Source organism: Jaculus jaculus, chromosome 16 (assembly GCF_020740685.1).
Source record: "Jaculus jaculus isolate mJacJac1 chromosome 16, mJacJac1.mat.Y.cur, whole genome shotgun sequence".
Classification (NCBI taxonomy): Eukaryota; Metazoa; Chordata; class Mammalia; order Rodentia; family Dipodidae; genus Jaculus; species Jaculus jaculus.
In genome coordinates, this window is record NC_059117.1 from 2,896,428 (window position 1) to 2,918,142 (window position 21,715).

The 21,715-nt window shown below is 40.0% G+C and overlaps 1 protein-coding gene across 5 annotated transcripts in view; it reads left to right on the forward strand.

Moving 5' to 3' along the window:
- Nucleotides 1–21,715, forward strand: part of Sugct (succinyl-CoA:glutarate-CoA transferase) — a 689,766-nt gene that overhangs the window by 10,632 nt on the left and 657,419 nt on the right. For all 5 annotated transcript variants that reach the window (XM_045136223.1, XM_004668834.2, XM_045136224.1 and 2 more), the window contains exons 2-6: nt 2,593–2,644; nt 3,389–3,462; nt 11,587–11,672; nt 17,097–17,147; nt 18,029–18,149. In XM_045136223.1, the coding sequence (XP_044992158.1) occupies nt 2,593–2,644; nt 3,389–3,462; nt 11,587–11,672; nt 17,097–17,147; nt 18,029–18,149 (384 nt within the window). The remainder of the gene's footprint in view (nt 1–2,592; nt 2,645–3,388; nt 3,463–11,586; nt 11,673–17,096; nt 17,148–18,028; nt 18,150–21,715) is intronic.

Here is a 21,715-nt window from a genome sequence, read left to right on the forward strand (position 1 = left end):
ATTTGAGAGAGATAAAGAGAAAGACAGAGAGAGGGAGAGAGAGAATGAGTACACCAGGGCCTCCAGCCATTGCAAAGAACTCCAGATGCATGCGCCCCCTTGTGTATCTCTCTTACATGGGTCCTGGGGAATCGAACTAAGGTCCTTAGGCTTTGCAGGAAAATACTTTGAATGCTAAGCCATCTCTCCAGCCTGAAAACATATTTTGTTTTTAATTAATGATCCCCAAGTTTTCATTTCTCCAGAATACATCTAGTGTATATTAATTAACTGCCAAACTAAATTATTAAATCTGAATTTTTGGTTTGTATTTTGTTGCAAGGTCTCACTCTAGTCCAGGCTAATTTGAAAATCGTTCTGTAGCCACAGGTTGGCCTTGAAGTTACCACTATCCTCCTATGTCAACCTCCTGAGTGCTAACATTAAAGGCGTCCCCACCACACCTGGCCAAAGTAAGATGTTAGGATCAGAGCTTCTTTCATGATTTCTCCTACATACTAGATTGAAAACATCATGCTGCTGCAGGTAAACTTTTTGCAGATTAAGAGAGCATGATTTGAGAGGAAGCCTATATTTTGCTTTCTTGGTCATGTTCTGGCGGTTGTCTTTTGAAATGGCAAACAATCCTAATGGTGCACAGATCACATCCTCTAGTTGATGTTTTATGACTTGGTGAATTTTTATCTCGGTAGTTGGCTAATGCCAGCAGAGAGGGATGTTATACTTACTGTCACACAGAGGCGCCACTTGTGTGGTCATCTGTCAGTTATGCCCGCTCTAGTGCTGTTCAGTTTTATTTGTGGCATAGAAGCCCTAGGGCCAAGTACCATGGGCATCCTAGGAAGTCTAGCAAGCCCAGAACTGATGTCCACTTCATTATAATTACACTTCTTTGCATGACTGCTCGGCTGTATCATCGTAATAGCTTTCCATACTAGAGAACAAACAACAGAGAGACAGGCAAGCTGCTCAGAATATTCCAGCAAGCAAATTGCATCACAACTGTTACCTTTCCCCAAGTGCCCTTTTTGTTCTTTCTTTTTTTTTTTCAAGGTAGGGTCTCGCTGTAGCCCAAGCTGACCTAGAGTTCACTATATTGTCTCAGGATGGCCTTGAGCTTACAGCGATCATCCTACCTCTGCCTCCTGAGTACTGGGATTAAAGGAATGCACCACCACGCCTGGCTCTAAGCACCCTTTTCTTTGTGAACATCCATCCTCACACCAGCGTCAGCTTTTTCATTAACACTAATGTATGGCCTTACAATTAACAGTATGAAGGAAGAGGTTTTTTGCTATCCCTTAACGCAGCCATGTCCTTATTTTCTTTTCAAATCTGAACTTTAGTAGGTTAGGTATGATTGCATAACATGTGGTAACTAACAAATATAAACTAAACATATTTTTATTTATTTGAAAGAGAGAAAGAGAGAATATGAATGTGGTTGCATCAGGGCCTCTTGCTATTGCAATGAACTCCAGACACATGAGCCACTTCGTGCATCTGGACTTATATGGGTACTGTGAATTTAAATCCCAGTCCAACAGACTTTATAAGCAAGCACCTGTAACAGTTGAGCCATTTCCCCAGCCCCCAAAATACACATTTTAATGAACATTAACTACATGTCAGGAAGTGTGCTGGACACATCACTTAACAACCATTCATTTAATCCTCACATGAGTAGATGCTTTTTAATCCCCATTTAATCTCCATGAGTAGATGCTTGGTGCTTCACAGCCACAAGCTGGCGCTTGGTGGAACATCAGGCAAGGGAAAGGGAGCTTGGGAGGCCCAAACTCATGTACAGGACCTGGGCTTCAATGCCAGAAAGATGTGTACCTGAGAAGGGGATGGGATAGGGTATTAGGGACAGACTGTTTTGTCCAAACTTGGGCATTTGAACTGGATCCTGTGGTGGAAATGTCAGCTTTCTGTTGCTGGGCTAGTGTGCCTAATCTCATCCATGGGACCCCATCCACAATGTCATTTTTCTATTTTGAGATATGGCATTACTATGTAGCCTAGGCTGATCTGGAACTCATGATCCTCCTGACTCAGCCTCTCTGTTTAGCTCAGTTTTAATTTTTAGTTGGATAAAATATTTTTAGTATAGTTATGGACTCTACTAATTGGTAATAATGTATTATTAGAGATTTAACTATATATTGCTTTTCAATGGTATTAAACCAAGGTTTCAGTGTTGCTTATAAAGCACAATTATTGTGAAGAAAAATTATTATTACTTTTAATATATCTTATTTATTTATTTATTTATTTGAGAGCAAGAAAGAAGGAGGGAGAGAGAGAGACAGGAAGAGACAGAATGGGAACTTCAGGGCCTCCAGCAACTGCAAACAAACTCCAGAAGCATGTGCCCCCTTGTGCATCTGGCTAACGTGGGCCCTGGGGAAACAAACCTGGGTCCTTTGGCTTTGTAGGCAAACGCCTTCACTGCTAAGCCATCCCTCCAGCCCAGAAAAATTATTTTTTGATAATTACAGAAGTAATTTACAACAATATGAAAAATTTCATATTTTTCAATTTTAAAATCAGTAATCAATATTCTTAAAATGTTTTCTGTGTTTCCAGATACTGACAATATGAAGCCACTGGATGGTGTAAGAATTCTGGATTTAACAAGGTCTGTATTTATTTACCTACCTTTTGGTAATTAAGTTTTTCCCTTTTGCCAAAAAGTTTTGTTGTTTTTTATGGATTATAAGGGAATGCGTACATATCTATGTTTAAATTTTGATTAAAGAAAATATAAGAACAATTTTCAGAATCTCATTATTTTCAAATACATTGTGATAGTTATGCATTTTTCCAATTTATATATTTGTATATAATTTAAAAAGCAATTTATGGAGTTATATTGAAATTATGGTTTTACTTACATTTTAACCATACTGTTATATCTTGAGCAGTTTCCTGTCACTTACAATTAAACAAAAACTGAAAAGTGATATTAATAGATGTTGCATAGTTGTCTATCTCCTAGTATTTCACTTTTATAAATTAAGCATTTTCGAATACAAATCCTTGTCTTAGTTTCAGTTTGTTCCTCAGAATAGAATGCTAGGACTAGTTTGAGGCCAGGCTGGAACCAGAGTGGGTTTCAGGTGAGCCTGGGCTACACTGAGACCCTGCATTGAAAATGCAAAACAAAACAATACATAAGTAAAAAAATTATTATAAAAATACAATTCTTGCATCAAAGGGAAATACTTTAAAACTCTTGGTGAATGTGGCTTAATTGCAGCTTAAACAGTTTTCACTATTACTAGTATTATATGAATTTATCTGTGTTGATGGACTATTAAGGAAATAGTTAATGAATACATTTTCAAGCTAGTCACTTATTTATTATTGTTTGACATTGCAGAGTACTGGCAGGACCTTTTGCCACCATGAATCTAGGAGATCTTGGAGCAGAAGTTATTAAAGTGGAAAGACCAGGTAAAGCTGTTATTTCCTTTAAAAAGTAGAAGCAGGCTAATAAAGATTTAAAGAAAAATTTAAAATAATCCATGATGCTGGGCGTGCTGGCGCACGTGTTTAATCCCAGCACTCGGGAGGCAGAGGTACGAGGATTGCCACCAGTTTGAGGCCACCCTGAGACTACATAGTGAATTCCAGGTCAGCCTGAAGTAGAGTGAAGCCCTACCTTGAAAACCCAAACAAAAAAAAATTAAAAAAATGATAAAATAAATAAATTAAAAATAATCCTTGCTTAGTGTACTTATAAATAGGATGAGGAAGCACTGGAAATGGAATATTTTCTTGTCTCCATTTCTTGTGTTTCTTTGACTATATTAATGATCTATTATTCTTTGTGACTAAGACTTAGACTAAAGACTAAGGCTCAGGCCGTTTCCTTCTCTCATGCTGAAAGCTTCCAGTAGAACATGCAGTCATATGGAGCTAGGAAGATTGCTCAGCATTTTAAGGCATTTGCTTGCAAAGCCTCATAGCCAGGGTTCAATTCCCAGCCACCCATGTAAAGCTGGGCATGCGTTTGTTTGCAGTAGCAACCGACCTTGGTGTGTGCTTATACACACACACACACACACACACAAAATAAATATACAAAAGAACATATAATAACAATACTAAATAGAAACACTTTGGTGCCTGGCAAAGTTCTAAGCCTTTTGCTGATTTTATTTTAATCTTTACAACTCTTTGGGCTGATGTTACTGTTCTAAATTTAGAAGTGAGAAAATGGAGGCACAAAGAGGTAAAGTAATTTGTTCAAGCTGATAGAGCTAATTAACGAGTATCCAGGCACTCAGTTAATCCTGCCCCTGCTTAGTGCTATACAGTGGTCCTGTTGAGGCAAAGAGTAGAATGAGTGAAGTCACCCCCTGACGGTAGGAGGAAAGACAGGGACAGAGGAACAGAAGGGGGAAGCAACATGACACTGACCAAGAGCAGGGAGAAGAAAGTCCTTCATAAAGAGACTTAGTAAGACTCCTCAACCTGGCCTGGAGAGGTGGCTTAGCAGTTAAGGCATTTGCCTATGAAGCCAAATGACCCAGGTTCAATTCTCCAGGACCCGTGTAAGCTAGATGTGCATCCATTTAGAGTTTGTTTACAGTGGTTGAAAGCCATGGTACACCTATTCTTTCTCTCTCTCCCCCCCTTTCTATTTCTCTCAAATAAATAAAATATAATTAAAAAAAAGAATCTCCAACCCAGGTCATTCTTTTCTTTTCCCACTTTTCCCTCCTTCCCTTCTTCCTTCCCTTCTTCTCTCCTTTCCTTCCTTCCTTCCTTCCCTCTTTTCTTCTTTCCTTCTTCCCTTCCTCCCTCCCTTCCTTTTTTCTCTCTTTCTTCTTTGAGGTAGGGTCTCGCTATAGCCCATACTGACCTGGAATTCACTATATAGTCTCAGGGTGGCCTTGAACTCAAGGCCTCCTATCTCTGCCTGTCAAGTGCTGGGATTAAAGGTGTGCACCACTATGCCTGGTCTCCTTTTCTTTCTACTTTTACTTTCTGAAGGATGGCTTTTAATATTTTTTAATCTAATTTAAAAAATATATATGTGTGTGTGTGTGCAGGAGTTTTAGATGAAGCAGTCAGTTTTAATTCCTCTCTTCTACCCCACAACTCCAAGAAATATATGGATCTAGATAGTCATCTTCTGTGGGTTTTTAATAATATTGATTTATGGCCGGGCGTGGTGGGCGCACACCTTTAATCCCAGCACTCAGGAGGCAGAGGTAGGAGGATCGCTGTGAGTTCGAGGCCACTCTGAGACGCCATAGTGAATTCCAGGTCAGCCTGGGCTAGAGTGAGACCCTACCTCGAAAAACCAAAAACAAAAAAACAAAACAAAAATATTGATTTATTCATTTGCAAGCATAGAGAGAGACAGAAACAGAGAGAGCGAGAGAGAGCGAGAGAGAGTGAGCACAAGTGTACCAGGGCCTCCAGCCACTTTGTGCATCTGGCTTGGGTACTGGGGAATCGAACTAAGGTTAGTTAGGTTTTGCAGCAAAGCATCTTAACTGCTGAACCATCTCTCCAGTCCTATTCTGCAGTTTTTACTTTTAGACTTTCTCGTACTGACTAAGGCTTATGTCAGAACTCTTAATTATACCACTTTCCAATACAAACTATAAAAATAAGGCTATGGATTGATAAGTAGAATAACATATTCTCAGAGGTAAAGGGACCTGAACATATTATATCATCCCATATTTTAAACTTTATTAAGTTTGTGTACAAGTATATATTATATTGAGCAATTTCCCCCATACCTTTCTATCATTCCCTTTTTTGCCCCTTCTGTCAGTCCCCTTTGTCTCCACAGACAAATTTATACATATGATTTTGTCTATGTAACATGTAGGAACTGCAAATGAGAGAAAACATACAATATTTTGTTTTTCTGAGACTGGCTTAGCTCACTTAATATGATCATTTCTAGTTCTATATTGCAAATAATATAACTTCATTCTTTTTTATGGCTGAAAAAAACATTCAGTTGTGTAAATATTCCACATTTTCTTTATTTAGTTCTGTGTTATTGCACACCTTTTTTTTGTTGCTCCATAATTCAGCTCTTGTAACTAGTGTTCAGTAAACTCTGAGGTGCGAGTATCTCTGTGGTGTATTGACTTAGAGTCTGTCAGATAAATGCCAAGAGTGGTATAGCTGGCTCTCACAGAAGCTCTGCTTATAGGTTGATTTTTCTTTTTTTCGAGGTAGGGTCTCACTCTAGCTCAGGCTGAGCTGGAATTCACTGTGTAGTCTCAGGGTGGCCTCGAACTCTTGGCAATCCTCCTACCTCTGCTTCCCGAGTGCTGGGATTAAAGGTGTGTGCCACCATGCCTGGCTTGCTTGTAGGTTTTTAAAAAAGTTTAATTTATTTGTGTGTTTGTGTGTGTACACATGCGTGCACACGTGCACCAGGGTCTGTTGCTATTGCACACGAATTCTCATTCAGCTTTATATGGGTGGCTGGGGAATTGAACCCAGGCTAGCAGGCTTTTGCAGGCAAGTGCCTTTAACTGCTGAGCCATCTTAACAAGTTCTATTTTCATTTTTTTGAGAAACCTCCATAGTGGCTGGAGTACTCTCCATTTTTATTGATGAAAGTTTTTTTCTTTTTTTTTTTGAGACAGGGTCTCTCTGTGTAATTTAGGCTGACCTTGAATCTCTCAGACTGACTTCTGTTGTAGCAGGCAGCACCAGCTCACATGGACTGTGTTTATGTTTCTATTTTTTTTTTTTCTTTTTCTTTTTCTGAAGCAGAGTCTCATTGTAGTCCATGCTGACCTGGAACTCACTTTGTAACCTAGGCTGGCCTTGAACTCATGGTGATTCTCCTACTTCATTCTCCTGAATGCTGGGATTAAAAGCATGAGTCACCACACCTGGCTTTGTGTTTATGTCTGTCTGTCTATCTTTTTTTTTCTTTTTTTCCGAGGTAAGGTCTCACTCTAGTTGTTCAGACTGACCTGAAATTCCCTATGTAGTCTCAGAGTGGCCTGGAACTCTTGGCAATTCTCCTACCTCTGCCCCTCGAGTGCTAGGATTAAAGGAGTGCACCACCATGCCCAGTTTTTTTTTTTTTTTTTTTTTTTTTTCGAGGTAGGGTCTCACTCTGGTCCAGGCTGACCTGGAATTAACTCTGTAGTCTCAGGGTGGCCTTGAACTCATGGCGATCCTCCTACGTCTGCCTCCCGAGTGCTGGGATTAAAGGCGTGCGCCACCACGCCCGGCCATGCCCAGAGTTTTAAAAACATATATTTTATTCATTTATTTATTTGAGAGAGACAGAGAGAAAGAGGTAGAGAGGAAAAGGGGCGGGGGGAGGAAGAGAATGGACATGCCAGGGCATCCAGCCACTGCAAATGAATTCCAGACCCATGTGCCTTCTTGTGCATCTGACTTATGTGGGTCCTGGGGTATCAAACTGGGGTCCTTTGGCTTTGCAGATAAGCACCTTAACTGCTAAGACATCTTCTCCAGCCCTGTGTTTGTTTTTCATGTGACATCTTTGTAGTACTGTCTTCTTTGCCCACCAAGTAAACATATACTATGTACATAATTCTTACTTTAAAGAGTAGTTAATTTGCAAGGGGAGAAAGAAAGAGTGAAAGAGAGAAAGAAAGAGAAATGGGTATGCAAAGGCCTCTTGCTAATACAAACTTTGTTCATTTGGCTTTATGTGGGGAACTGTACTGGGGAATTGAACCTGGACCAGCAGGCTTTGCAAGCAGGTGCCTTTAACTGCTCAGCCACCTCCCAGCCCTAATTCTCACTTTTATTTAGTACCTTTTTAGCATTTGGTGGCTAATTTTTGATGTTATTGATAAAGTTACTTGGGAAAAGTATCAGTATCATGTGTTCTTTCTCTCCCAAAGCATCAGGCACAGTCCCCACTCTTCCCACTCTCTGCCTCACCTGTAACCTGCTCTTTTCGGAGTTTTCAAAACCACGTTGTTCCAGATGCCTTGGTGCATACCTGTAATCCCAGCACTCAGGAGGCAGAGGCAGGAGGATTCGGAGTTCAAGGTTATTCTTGACTATAGAGTTCCAGATCAGCCTGAGCTACATGAGATCCTGTCTCCAATAATCAAAAAAAAAAAAAAATCCAAATTAAAATCACATTATTTATGCTTAAAGATATGAATCTGAACTGGAATTGTCAATTCAGTGAGAGTGGTTTAGTACTGAATAGTATGCATTTATCCATAAGACTTCAATGAGGCTAATTTATATGAACATGTTAATTTACCATTATTGAAAAATCATTTAAAGTAGAATACATTACTTGGAAGACTCAACTTCCTGCTAGGTAGATTGCAGTAAGAGGACAGATCAGTTAGCAGAGGATTCTCTTAGTAGCACAGGGACATTATTGTTTTGACAAGTCTGTGCTTGTTAGCCTCAGGTGGTAGAAGTTCCCGGCATATCCTCTTTTCCAGAGACAAAGCTTCACCTGTGTGGTCGGTAATGTTTACAGATCTGGTCATTGCTCGATGCTTTCTTCTAGCTGGACATCCTCCCCCTGACACCAGACTCCCAAGTGCTGAGATAGCAGGTGGACAAACACCGAGTTTGTCCCCACTAGGTAGGACATAAGGTCTGAGATGTTGGTCTTTTGGACACTGCCGAGGTGGCTCTGCATGGAGTAATGTTGTGAAGTAGCTGGTGCCCAGGAGGTTGTTTGAAGGACTATTGAGTGGCAGGAATGCCATGTGGGGCTCTACCCCAGAGAGTCGACCACCTGAACGCCGAATGCAACGCACACTTACTTATCTTGAGATGTCCACCTGAATGCCAAATGCAACACATAGTTATTTATCTTGAGACGTCCACCTGAATGCTAAATGCAGTTCATACTTATTTATCAGTATTGCTTCGCTTGTTTCTCTTCTTCCTTCCTTCCCTGAATCTGCTCTTCTGTTTTAAGGTACCTAGACGTTCATGAAAAAGGCAGTGGCTGGATTCTCTGGTGACTGAGAGATCTTGTCTGAGACTGAAGACAGACTTGCACACCCATTTCCCAAGAAGCCACTGACTGCCTTACTCATGGGCAGCGGCCTTTGAGGACTTACAGTTCCTTTGTGGTCCTAATGTCTTGTTGTAGGTCATTCTGTTTCATGCTTCTCATTTATTGTTTCAGCTCCAGCTAGATACATATGTCTTTTCTCATCTGTATTGTGCATTTTCTTTCTCTTGTGATCTTTTAAATAAATTAGTAGCTTGCATATATATATGTATGCATATGTATGTATGTATGTGTGTGTGTGTGTGTGTGTATGTATATATATATGTTTTGTTTTGTTTTGTTTTTGTGAGGTAGGATTTCACTCTAGTCCACGCTGCCCTGGAATTCACTATGTGGTCTCATGGTGGCCTCAAACTCACAGCGATCCTCCTACCTCTGCCTCCCAAATGCTGGGATTAAAGGCGTTTACCACCACACTCAGCTTTTGCATAATTTTTTAATAAATGAGTTTATTCTTTAGCTTTTGTTTGTTTTAAAGTTTATGCCAATATTTTTCTTGATCAGTTTACTAAGTAAAGTTAACAGATTGGATATGCCATTTAAATGATTATAGTTTAAAAGTTTAACCTGTGCCCACAAATTCTTTTTTTAAGGGGTAATTATAATAATAATTTAACTGTAATGGCCTAGATGACAATTATTGTCATTTTTGTATGATATTTATGGTGATCAATATTGACTCAGAACTTACAAAATTCTTAATTTGAATGATACTGTTTTGGCTGGAGGTATTACATGAAGTAGATACATCGAATAAAATATACTAGTTTTGGTGGTTTTAGAGTTTTACTTTATTATTATTATTAAGAACATATTTTGTATAGATACATCATGTGTTGGTACCATCTTTTCCCTCATCCCTGCCCCCATTCCACAGGGGTCCTCCTATTGGGGTTGCTGGTATTCCCCATGGAGTTGAGGGTTACGCATTGTGGGAGCAGCAGTTACTGGGGGAGGCAGTACCTCTGGACATGATGTCCTAACCTGTGCCCCCTCTTCCAAAAAGCTCCCTGAGTCTTGGTGAGTGTGTTTTAAGTCTACTTCAGTGTTAAGCTCTTAGGAGCCTCTGGATCTCTGCTTTGGGAGGTGTCAAGTATCCTCAGTGCCAGTTTACTTCACCCTGGCATTGCTTGTCAGGCTCACCATGGAAACATGGTGCTCCCCACTTCCTCTGTGGTTTCACTTGGGCCTTGGCTGAGATGCGAGAAGTGGCTTATCTCCTCGGTTCTCACTATCTTCTTGCTGACTATTTCTATCGAGTTTCCTTTTTTTTGAGGTTGGGTTTCACTGTAGCCATGCTGACCTGGAATTCACTATGGAGTCTCAGGGTGGCCTCAAACTTACAGTGATCCTCCTACTTCTACCTCTTGAGTGGTGGGATTAAAGGTGTGCACCACTGTGCCTGGTTTCTATTGCGTTTACTTTTAATTAAGATATAAATATCGGTTGGGAGGCAGAGGTAGGAGGATCACTGTGAGTTCAAGGCCACCCTGAGACTCCATAGTGAATTCCAGGTCAGCCTGGGCTAGAGTGAGACCCTACCTCGAAAAACCAAAAAAAAAAAAAGAAGATATAAATATCGGGCCGGAGAGATGGCTTAGCGGTTAAGCGCTTGCCTGTGAAGCCTAAGGACCCCGGTTTGAGGCTCGGTTCCCCAGGTCCCACATTAGCCAGATGCACAAGAGGGCGCACGCGTCTGGAGTTCGTTTGCAGTGGCTGGAGGCCCTGGCGCGCCCATTCTCTCTCCCTCCATCTGTCTTTCTCTCTATGTCTGTCGCTCTCAAATAAATAAATAAAAAATGAACAAAAAAAATTAAAAAAAAAAAGATATAAATATCTAACATCTTTTTTTTTGAGGTAGTGTCTCACTCTGGCTCAGGCTGACCTGGAATTCACTATGTAGTCTCAGGGTGGCCTCAAACTCACTGTAATCCTCCTACCTCTGCCTCCCAAGTGCTAGGATTAAAGGTATGTGCCACTATGCCCAGCCTAAAATCTTATTGTAAGCAGGATTTTAAACTATTGACATTTGCTACTTATTCTGACTTTTCTGATTTGTTGTTAGAGGATATTTATAGGTTTATTAATCACTGTTGTATATTAAGTTCCAGATGATACTTTACCATATAGACTCATACTATTATTATGATTTAAATAATATTTAATAAGATTCTTTTGTGGGCTCCATATTTTCATTTCTCATTCAATGCCAAGAAACACTGAAAGAGCTAACTAACTTCCTTACCAAAAACTGGTATTATTTTCCCCTGAAGTTTGCTTTCTATTAAATCAAAAAGACTCCTGGATTTCCTTATGGATTTTTACTTTCAAGAAAGCAAATTAGTGAAAAAGGATATGGAAGGATTTGGTGACTAACATACATGGTGGAGAGCTCTTGCAGTTCTAGCCAGCTTTCTAGCCTCTGAGGGGTGGGGTTCCCCCTGGATGAGCTGGTCTTGTTTAGTACCTGCAACGGCATATGGGAGTGAGTCTGTGGGTTTGAAATGTTTCGTATTTCATAACTAAAGCTTAATAGTTCATATTGTGTTTGACAGGAGCTGGTGATGATACACGAACCTGGGGACCTCCTTTTGTAGACACAGAAAGCACTTATTTTCTCAGTGTTAACCGAAATAAAAAAGTAAGGATATCATTCCTTAATTTTTAAAATTTGCTTCATTTTGCTTAATTTGTATAATTCTCTTGGCAGGAACAACACTTTTGATGCCATGGGTTACCTTTTGGAGATGCAACCAACAGCATTAATATTCCTTTCCTATGTAAAAATCATGCTGGCTGGGGAGATTTCTCAGTGGAAAAGTGCTTGTTATGTAAGCACAATGACATTCATTTGGATCGTTAGCCCCCACATGAATGTTAGATGTGATGGCATGCACCTGTAATCCCAGAGACAGGGAAGTGAAACTGGGAGGGTCCCTGTGGGATAGCTAGTCTAGTAGTATTGGTAAGCTCCAGTTTCAGCCCGGGACCCTGTCTCAAAAATTAAGGTGGTGGGGCTGGAGAGATGGCTTGGCAGTTAAGGCGCTTGCTTGTGAAGCCTGAGGACCCCTGTTCTACTCTCCAGATCCCGTGTAATCCAGACACACAAGGTGATACAAGTGCAAGGCCATGCAGGTGCACAAGGTGGAACATGCATCTGGAGTTTGATAGCAGCAGCTGGAGGCCCTGGCGTGTCACATATCTTTTACCCTCTCATAAAAGAAAACATTAAAAAATAAGATGGCAAACAATTGAAGAAGGCCTTTGACATTGACCTCTGGCCTCTACGTGTGAGCATATATGTGCATGAACACTGGTACATATACATGCATCCATACATAAGTATGCATACATGAATACATGCATACCACATACAGACAAATACAAAATTATAAGAATTTATAATATTTTTTTTGGTTTTTGTGAGGTAGGGTCTCACTATATATAACCCAGGCTGACCTGGAATTCACTATGTAGTATCAGGGTGGCCTTGAACTCATGGTGGTCCTCCTACCTCTGCCTCCCAAGTGTGGGGATTCCATTATAAGCTATGCGCCACCACGCCTAGCTTATGATGGTATTTTATAAAAGAAATAATTTGATTCCTTATACTTGCTATTGTAAAGAACACTTATTGCCTAGTACTTGGTATTACTGTGAAAAATATTTACTATAATTCTTGCTATCAATCTAACATGGCTTAATTGCAAATAAAATCAGTAAAGATTCCTTAAATATTTCTTCCTAAAGGAAATGTTTGCTTTAAGACTTTGGGTAAGGGCTGGAGAGATAGCTTAGTGGTTAAGGCACTTGCCTGTGAAGCCTAAGGACGTAGGTTCAATTCCCCAGTACCCATATTAGCCAGATGCATAAGGTGGTGCATGCATCTAGAGTTTGTTTGCAGTGGAGGCCTGGTATGCCTATTCTCTCTCTATCTGCCTCTTTCTCTTTCTTCCTCTCAAATAAATAAAATATATTAAAAAATTTTTAAACTTTTAGAAAATAAAATTTAAAAAAAAGACTTTGGGTAAGATGACAGATAGAAACAGCCTCAGTGTGAGACAATGAAGGAAAAAAAAAACTAACATAAAAATTAAAAGACTGTCCCAAAGAGAAAAATTGAAGAAGTACCTCAGGAAACTGTGAAGAACTAATAGCCAGGCCAGGCATACCCTCAGCATATGCTGAACTCACCACCACAGAGAAAACTGCCTAGGGATACTTGGACCCAGGCTACAGAAAGAATAGGAAGTTGAAGGGTTGCAAGGAGCATACAGGCCAGCCCCAGATGAGGGGTTTGAAAATTTGAAATTAAGAGACTTCTTTCTTTCCCTCACAAACCCACAATAACTAACACGTTAGTACATGCAGTGCTGTCTTGTGCCTCTATTTCCTAAATGACTAGCATTGTGAGGTAATCATTTCACAGCAGTCTATCACTGTTTTTGTAATGGGCCTGTGCCATGATAGCTACTGTTCTTATAGGCATTGCTCCACTCAAAGGAGAAGACTAAAGAGTGAGCCTGGTGCCATAAACACCAGGCTAACAGAAAAAGATAATACTTCAGTCTTACTATGGGCCAGTTCCTCCTGAATATATCAAACACCTCCACCAAAAGAGGGCAGGTGACCTAAACCTAAAAATCTAAAAAACCTAATGATCTAACCTCTGATGTGAAAGTCCCAACGCAAAAAGAAAATAATATGAAAAGTCAAGACAACATGTGCCTTGATGATCTCTGATGACAGAGACTTAGGTGACTTTCCAGACAAAGAATTAATAGAATGATGATAAATACCTGTAAAGAAATGAAAAAAATTTAGGAGAACACAAATAATCAGCTGAAAGAAATAAAGCCAAAGGAAGACATGAAAATGAAATTCAGTAAAGAAATAGAAACATTGAAGAAACATGAACAGAAATTATGATGGAAACAAAAAATACAGTAAGTGAAATAAATAGTTCAGTGGAAATCCTCACCAAGAGAAAGGGTTATGGAGAGAAGAGAATAATATCAGGGCTTTAAGACAAGGTGGAGGCATTGACATGTGCAGTCAAGGAAGTGATAAGCTTATAGAGCTATATGGACAAAGATGCAAGATCTCTGAGATGCCATGAACAGACCAAATCTATGGATTATGGGCATAGAAGAAGGAGAAAAATAAGGAATATTTTCAGTGCAATTATATCAGAAAAACTCTCAAATCAGGGGAAAGAGATGCCCATATACAGAACACCAAACATACAGGACCAGAAAAGAAACTCCCTATGTCACATCATAGTTAAAACAGTAAATGTGTAGAACAAAGAATGGTGAGAGCTACAAGACAGACTCGCTAGACCACCTATAAAGGCAAGATCATCAGAATAACAGGAATTGGAGTGATGTATTTCAAGGCCCAAAAGTCCAAAATTGCCAGCCCTGAATGTGAGACATGACAAAACTATCAATAATAATTGATGGAGAAAGAAAAACTTTCCAAGCTTAAAAGTAGGCTAAAGGAATTAATAATCATCAAACCAGCTCTGCAAAGGAGTGCTACAGAGGGTAGAGAAAGAAAAAAAAAAAAAATCCAAAGAGTTACAGGGAAAAAAAAAATAATGCTAGGTTAGTTTACCCTTATTCACTGTTTGTTAGAATAAAAACTTGTAGCCATTAAGAAAAGCAGCATGATCAGTGTTCAAAAACTGAAAATTGAGCTATCTTGTGACCGAATATTACCACTTTACTTCAAAGATAATTGCTCATTCCTGCTTATTTCCACTCTAGTCAGAATAGCTAGAAAATGCAATCATCCTGAATGCTCATTGGCTGATGAATGGATTATGAAGATTTGGTACATATACACAAGTTTTATTCAGCTGTCAAGAAAAATAAAATTATGAAATTTGCAGGGAAATGGATGGATTGGAAAAGATTATAAGTGAGGTAATACAGGCTCATAAAGTCAGAAACCACATGTTCTTTCTCATATGCAGATCCTAGCTTTGAATTTCTACATTAATGGATATATCAGTTTGGACTGGAGAGATGGCTTAGTGGTTAAAGTACTTGTCTGCAAAGTTTAAGGACTCAGGTTCATTTCCCCAGGACCATGTAAGCCAGATGCACAAGGTGGTGCACGCATCTGGATTTCATTTGCAGTGTCTGGAGGTCCTGACACACCCAGTCTCTTTGTATCTGCCTCTTTCTCTCAAAATACGTAAAGAAATAAAATATATGTATTTTTAAAAATAATGTATGGGGCTGGAGAGATGGCTTAGAGGCTAAGCGCTTGCCTGTGAAGCCTAAAGACCCCGGTTCGAGGCTCGGTTCCCCAGGTCCCACGTTAGCCAGATGCACAAGGGGGTGCACGCGTCTGGAGTTCGTTTGCAGAGGCTGGAAGCCCTGGCGCACCCATTCTCTCTCTCTCCCTCTATCTGTCTTTCTCTCTGTGTCTGTCGCTCTCAAATAAATAAATAAATAAATAAAATTTAAAAAAAAATAATGTATGTAAAGGCCAAGAAGCTAGAAAGTGGTCCATGTGGGAAGGTCATGTGTCAGTGTGTGTCTAGTATAATACATGAAACAGGAAAGTAGAGTGGGACTATTTGGGAGGGGAGGTTTTAGCAGGGATGGGGTAGAGGGATAAGTGAAAGAAGGAAGCGGTGGGAGGATGGATCAAACTATGGGTATATGAAAAGACCATATGGAAACCTACTACTTGGTAAGCCAATTCACATATAAATAAAAAAGATTGATCCTGGGTCCCCTAGTGGGTGGATAAAGCTACTCCTAGGAGCCCTAGGTTATTAACCATAAGTTTCATTCCAGAGGTGGGATATCTCTCTGTGGGTTAGTTCTTGGTCAGGAAAGCTATAGAGGCCCCAAATCAACATAGACTACTGCCATTGCTCTTGGTTGCCTACCAAAGCTAGATGGGAAGTCTTTGGCTGAAGACAGTACATGCTTTGGTTGCAGGGTATAGAAAAACTCAGCTGAAACTGAGACGGAGACTTCCTCCCTGCCAGCTAGTTTTCTTCATGTAAGCTGCTGGTGGAGAAAAACCATTAATAATCCTACTCAGCTGTGGAAACTATTCCACAGCTGACCTGTTGGGCAAGATATGTTCATTGGTACAATAGTGCCAAAAATGTTATGGAAGTAACTGACTACTTTCTGATTGGATTTGAGGTCCACTTCATGGGAGGTATTTCATGCCTGGTACTGTAAACCTGGCCAAAAGCCTAAGGCTAGGGACATAGGCCCTAGGAGGGAACCTCCTACCATGATGATGTTAAATGGACAGTATGACAAAGTGACTTCTAAATGCCCACATTGTTCCCATAGATCAGTACTGCTTGCAGTCTTGGTCACAGGTGTTTTTCAATACAGTGGGCAGTGGCTAATGCAGACATGTAGAGATGGAAAAACTGCTGAAGATAAATGACGTTTGTGGGCTCTGCATCAAGCAGGACACCAACACCACTCCATGCAAGGCCCAGGGAACCCTACAGAGGAGGGGATAGAATTAGGAGCAGGAGCAAGGTTGCACGATGCTGTCTTCTGGTTACAACAGGGACTCATAGCAGCTGTGGTTTTTTTGTACAAGATTGAGCCTGTTCCTATGCCTCCTCTGATGGGGAAAGAGTACATGAGACCCCAGGCCTTCCAGCACAGCTAATATCAGTTAATTGTTAAGGGTGGGAAAGGGTGTAGCCACTGGTAAGTTGCCTAGTCCATCGCAAATAACCTTCCATCTGTGTTCTCATAAGCAATCCCAATTTAACTCAATGAATAAAAGGCCTGAAGGTAAGATGGAAATTAATGGGGAGAAGGTTATTAAAAGGAGGGGAGGGGGAAGGGAGGGCAATTGGGGGGAAATAAGATCAGTAAACAATTATATATATATATATACATATATATATATATACGTAAAAAATGGAATAAAATAAATAAAAGTTTTAAAAGGAAGTAAATATGCTTTTAGAGAATCTATGTAATATGAATGGCTGTATTGGTGAGTTGGCTGTAATAATGAAAATATTTATGGTAATATTTTAATATCTATATTTGATTTTTAGAGTATATCTGTTAATATCAAGGATCCAAAAGGGAAGAAAATCATCAAGGAGGTACAGTATTCTTTATGAAATGCATCTTAGTACTTAGATTATAATTATGGATTTGAACATCATAGAAAAGTTTTTAAGAGGAGAGGAGAGATTGCTTGCCAAGCCAGCTTTGCTGATGTTGGTGCTGTGCTCTTAACTCTCTAAAACTGTGAGGTAAGGTCTTCTCTCTCTCCCTCCCTGGGTGCTGTGGATTGAACACAAAGCCTTGTCCGGTTTCTTAATGTAGTCACTATGTCTCTTTTGAGAGGGACCTACCCATGCCTCTAGTGTCCTTATGTACTTCAAAAGTTGTAAGTATGGCAGTTTCTTTCCTAAGATTGACTCCCTTCTGATGGTTGAAAAACAAAACAATGGTTCATTAAAGACATTTAAATTCTTCAGAAAGAAAGCACCAAAAAGTTCAAAGGCATTTCAGAATCATTTTTATATGTATTAAGTGGTATTATAATGAGGCATATTATATAATAGGAATGGAACATAATGAAGTCATGTCGAGTTTTTTGTTTCAAAAGATGCTTTTTTCTTATTTTCATGTACTTATTTTCTATTTTTATGTGTTCTTTGAGAATATATTTGGATAGAGCATTCTGAGCAAACATTTTTTTACATTTGAAGAAAGTAGAATCTATTTAATAGCATATATTTACAAAAATATAGTATTCATTGTTTTCTTGACATTAATACTTTAAGTAATTAATAAGAACCTTTTGCGTTTGCCTAAATTTACTTCATCTATCCTGAGATTTTTTTTTTCTGGAATATTTATTGTAAGGTAAGAATCAACTATATTTACTGAAATTAAAGTTCTGTTCTGTAAGAAAACTATTTGACGGCTTAGAAGTCCCTGAAGGAGTCTGATTCCTCCTCATCTCTTCCTTCAGCTTGCAGCTGTTTGTGATGTGTTTGTGGAGAACTATGTTCCTGGCAAACTGTCTGAGATGGGCCTGGGATACGAAGACATAGACAAGATTGCTCCTCACATCATCTACTGCTCCATCACAGGTATGTCAGCTCCACACATGCACCTGCAAGAGGTTTTCTAGCCCCTGCATTTTCTCCTTCTGTTGGGAACCTCCTGCTGGTGTTGACTGAAATGATTTGGATTTCCTTCTTCCCTGGGATATGGGTGCTCAATAATAACCAAGAGTAAATATCTTCAGACGTTTACTGGCTGTGTGTATTTCTTTAAGTTGGCTGCCTGTGGTTTTGTGAGCCTTACTTCCTCCCTCCCCTTCTGTGTATGTGTGTCAGATTGGAGGGGGGAGAGGTGGGGTGAGTGTTGCAGTGCATGTGTGGTCAGAGGACACCCCTGTGTGTTAATCCTTGCCTTCCACCTTGCTTAAGGCATGGGTGTGTGGACAGTAACTGGGTCTCATATAGTCCAGGCAGGTCCCAAACTCATTATATAGCTGAGGGTGGTCTTGAACTCTTTATCCTCCTGCCCCCACAACCCAAGTTGTGGCATTGCAGGTGTGTGCTACCAGCCTGTCTCTGCATCCTGTGTCTTCATGCAGCCAAAGGTCTTAGAGAAAGATGATATAACCTTGTTGTTCTCAGCTAAGGGGATAATGGGTAGATTATATGGTTTTAGTGGTAGGGATGGAGACTAAAGGAGACAATGAAGGAGAGGCATGTCTGAAAAATAGTCTCATCATTCTATAATTCCTACCCCTTTCCACCTCTTGACTATCTTTAGTATAATATCTGCACAATTCGTTTCTTCATCTTCATAAGGAAACAGGCCCAGAGGACCAAGGGACATGCAGCTATGGACACAGCTATTGAACAGCAGAGAGGCTTCAGACTCAGGCTTCGTACATGAAAACATGGTCAACGTTTGTAGCCGTTAGAGAAATACAAACCAACACTGCACACATTCCATGCCATCCAGTCAGAAAACAAGGGACAAGAAGTTCTGGAGAGGAATAAGGGAGAAAGGAACTTTTATACACTGCTAGTGAGAATGTAAATTTGTCTGGCCATTATGGAAATTGAGAGGTTTCTCAGAAACCCAAAAGAGAACTACCGTATGATCCAGCTGCACCACTTCTGGGTATATGCCCAAATGCATCAAAGTCAGCATGTTTTAGTGATACCTACACACCCATGTTTATCGCAGTACTAGTCACAATACTCATGTTATAGAATCAACCTAGTTGTCCATCACTAGATGGGCACTAGCAAATTTTATCCATCTATAAAGAAGAATGAAACGGCATGGTGGTGCAAGCCTTTAATTCCAGCACTTGGGAGTCAAAGGTAGAGGGATCTCCATGAGTTCGAGGCCACCCTGAGACTATATAGTGAATTCCAGGTCAGCCTGGGCTAGAGTGAGACCCTACCTCAAAAAAGAAAAGAATAAAATCATGTCAGTCACAGTAAAATGGATGAAATTGGAGATCATTTTTACAGAATAAGCCAGATTTAGACAAACATTACATATTTCCTCTCATATGTGTAACCTAGAGTTCAAAAACAAAAGTAAATGTAGAAAAGAGGCTATTTAGAAAGAGGAACAGAATCAGTGGGAGGAGAGGTCAAGAGATGATAACAGGCATGACTATGATCAAAGTATATTACATACATCATAAAAGTGACATAATGAAACCACTGTTTTATACAATTAGTATAGGCTAAGATTTCTCAGGATTATTGACTTAATGTAAAGTGTCATGTTTTCTGTACTCATACATTCACTGGGAAGTACTAAAATAGATTTTGTGATTATAGGACACTGAGCAGCTCTACATCCAAAATGAATTTTACTATTATCTTTTATTTTTTGGTAATATTTGCAATAGTATGTGTTATGGACAAATTCACTATCAGGAAGTTTAAATTTCAACAGATTCTTTTTAAGTTTAATATATTTTATTTTTATTTATTTATTAGAGAAAGAAGGGGAGAGAAAGACAGACAGAGAGAGGACGCACATGTGAGAGATAATTGGTGTGCTAGGGCCTCCAGCCACTGTTATCAGACACATGTGTCACCTTGTACATGTGCGACTTTGTGTGCTTGTGTCACCTTGTGTGTCTCTTATGTGGGACCTAGAGAGTTGAACATGGGTCCTTAGGCACCTCAGGCAAGCACCTTAACTGCTAGGCCATCTCTCCAGCCCTGAAGGTTTTCTTTCTGTCATAGCCAAAAGATTCTTTTGGAAGCACAAATCATTTATGTGTCATGAGTTTGGGTGGATATAAAGCAAAGTTCATCTCTTTTTGTTTTTAAAAAAAACATATTTATTTGAGAGAGAGAGGGAGAGAAAGGGGGAGAGGATGAATGAGAATGAATGGGTATATCAAGACTTTTAACCCCTTGCAAACAAACTCTAGACACATGCATCTGGCTTTATGTGGGCACTGAGGAATTGAACCCAGGTCCTTAGGCTTTGCAGGCAAGTGCTTAACCACAGAGCCATCTCTCCAACCCCCAAGTTCATCTCTTTTGCTGAAGTTTAATATTCTTGGTAATCAAGTTTTAATACTTTTTAATAGACTATTTCAATCTAGAGTTACACATGCCATAATGTGGATTCTAGTCTTCCTTGATGTTTCACAGCCCAAATTAACTAAAGCCAAATCATCTGTTCTCCTTTACATGTTGGCCTTATAACTGGTGAGAGGGATTTACTTTAATGCAGCCTGACAGTTGTGTGGTTGAAATTGTCTCATCTATGAAATCTGGAATGCTGGACAGAAACCTCAAACTGCTCTTAAGGGTGTAAGGCCTGAGTTATGTTATTAGTTTGAGCTTTATCTTTCAGAGGAAGCTGAGTTACACTGTAGGGGACAGTATGCGATGAGAACACTGTTTATGCACTTTAATAAAATTGCCTTTCCTAAAAAGAAAGAATTGCCTTTTCTTCCCTTCCTCCCTCCCCCGCTTCCTCTCTTGTTTTGGAAGTGGTTTTGAAAATGGTGTTTTGCTTTTGGTGACTCCCTTACTCTGCATCCTTGTGTGAGCCAAGGGTGGGATTCTTCTTGGGAAAGAGCCTGGTGAGGAATGCTAAGAGTACAATGCAGAGAGAATGCTAACGGGAATTAGACTTCTTCTTTTGGTAGAAGTAGAAAAGGCCTGAGAGCTCTACTGAAAAACGAACCAAAGCACCTGTGGGGAGGCCAGTGCCCACAGCATGCCTTCTCACCCTGTGGCTCTTCCATTCTTTCTAGCTCCTCTTCCACAGTGTTCCATGAGCTGCAGATGGTGTGTTATAAGTGCCCATCGGTATTGAGCTCTTGACAGTCTCTCACTTTTGCTTTGGTGCATTTGAGTCTCCTCAGTGTCTGCTGCCATCTCCATTGATCAGGCTCCCTGGCTGGCTGTGAATTTACATCACTTCTGTGAAGCTCCCCGCTGTGTGGACGGAGATTACTCATCCAGTGACTTCTTTTGTACTGATGAGTCTTGGGTCTCCCCCACGAGGCCTGTGCTGTTCTGAGTGCCTAAATGTGTTTGACATAGAGGATGAAGGAGGACAAAAGGAATGAGATTAAAGTTCTCTATTAAAAAGAAAAGATAGCTGGGGTTGGGGAGATGGCTCAACAATTGAAGGTGCTTGCTTACAA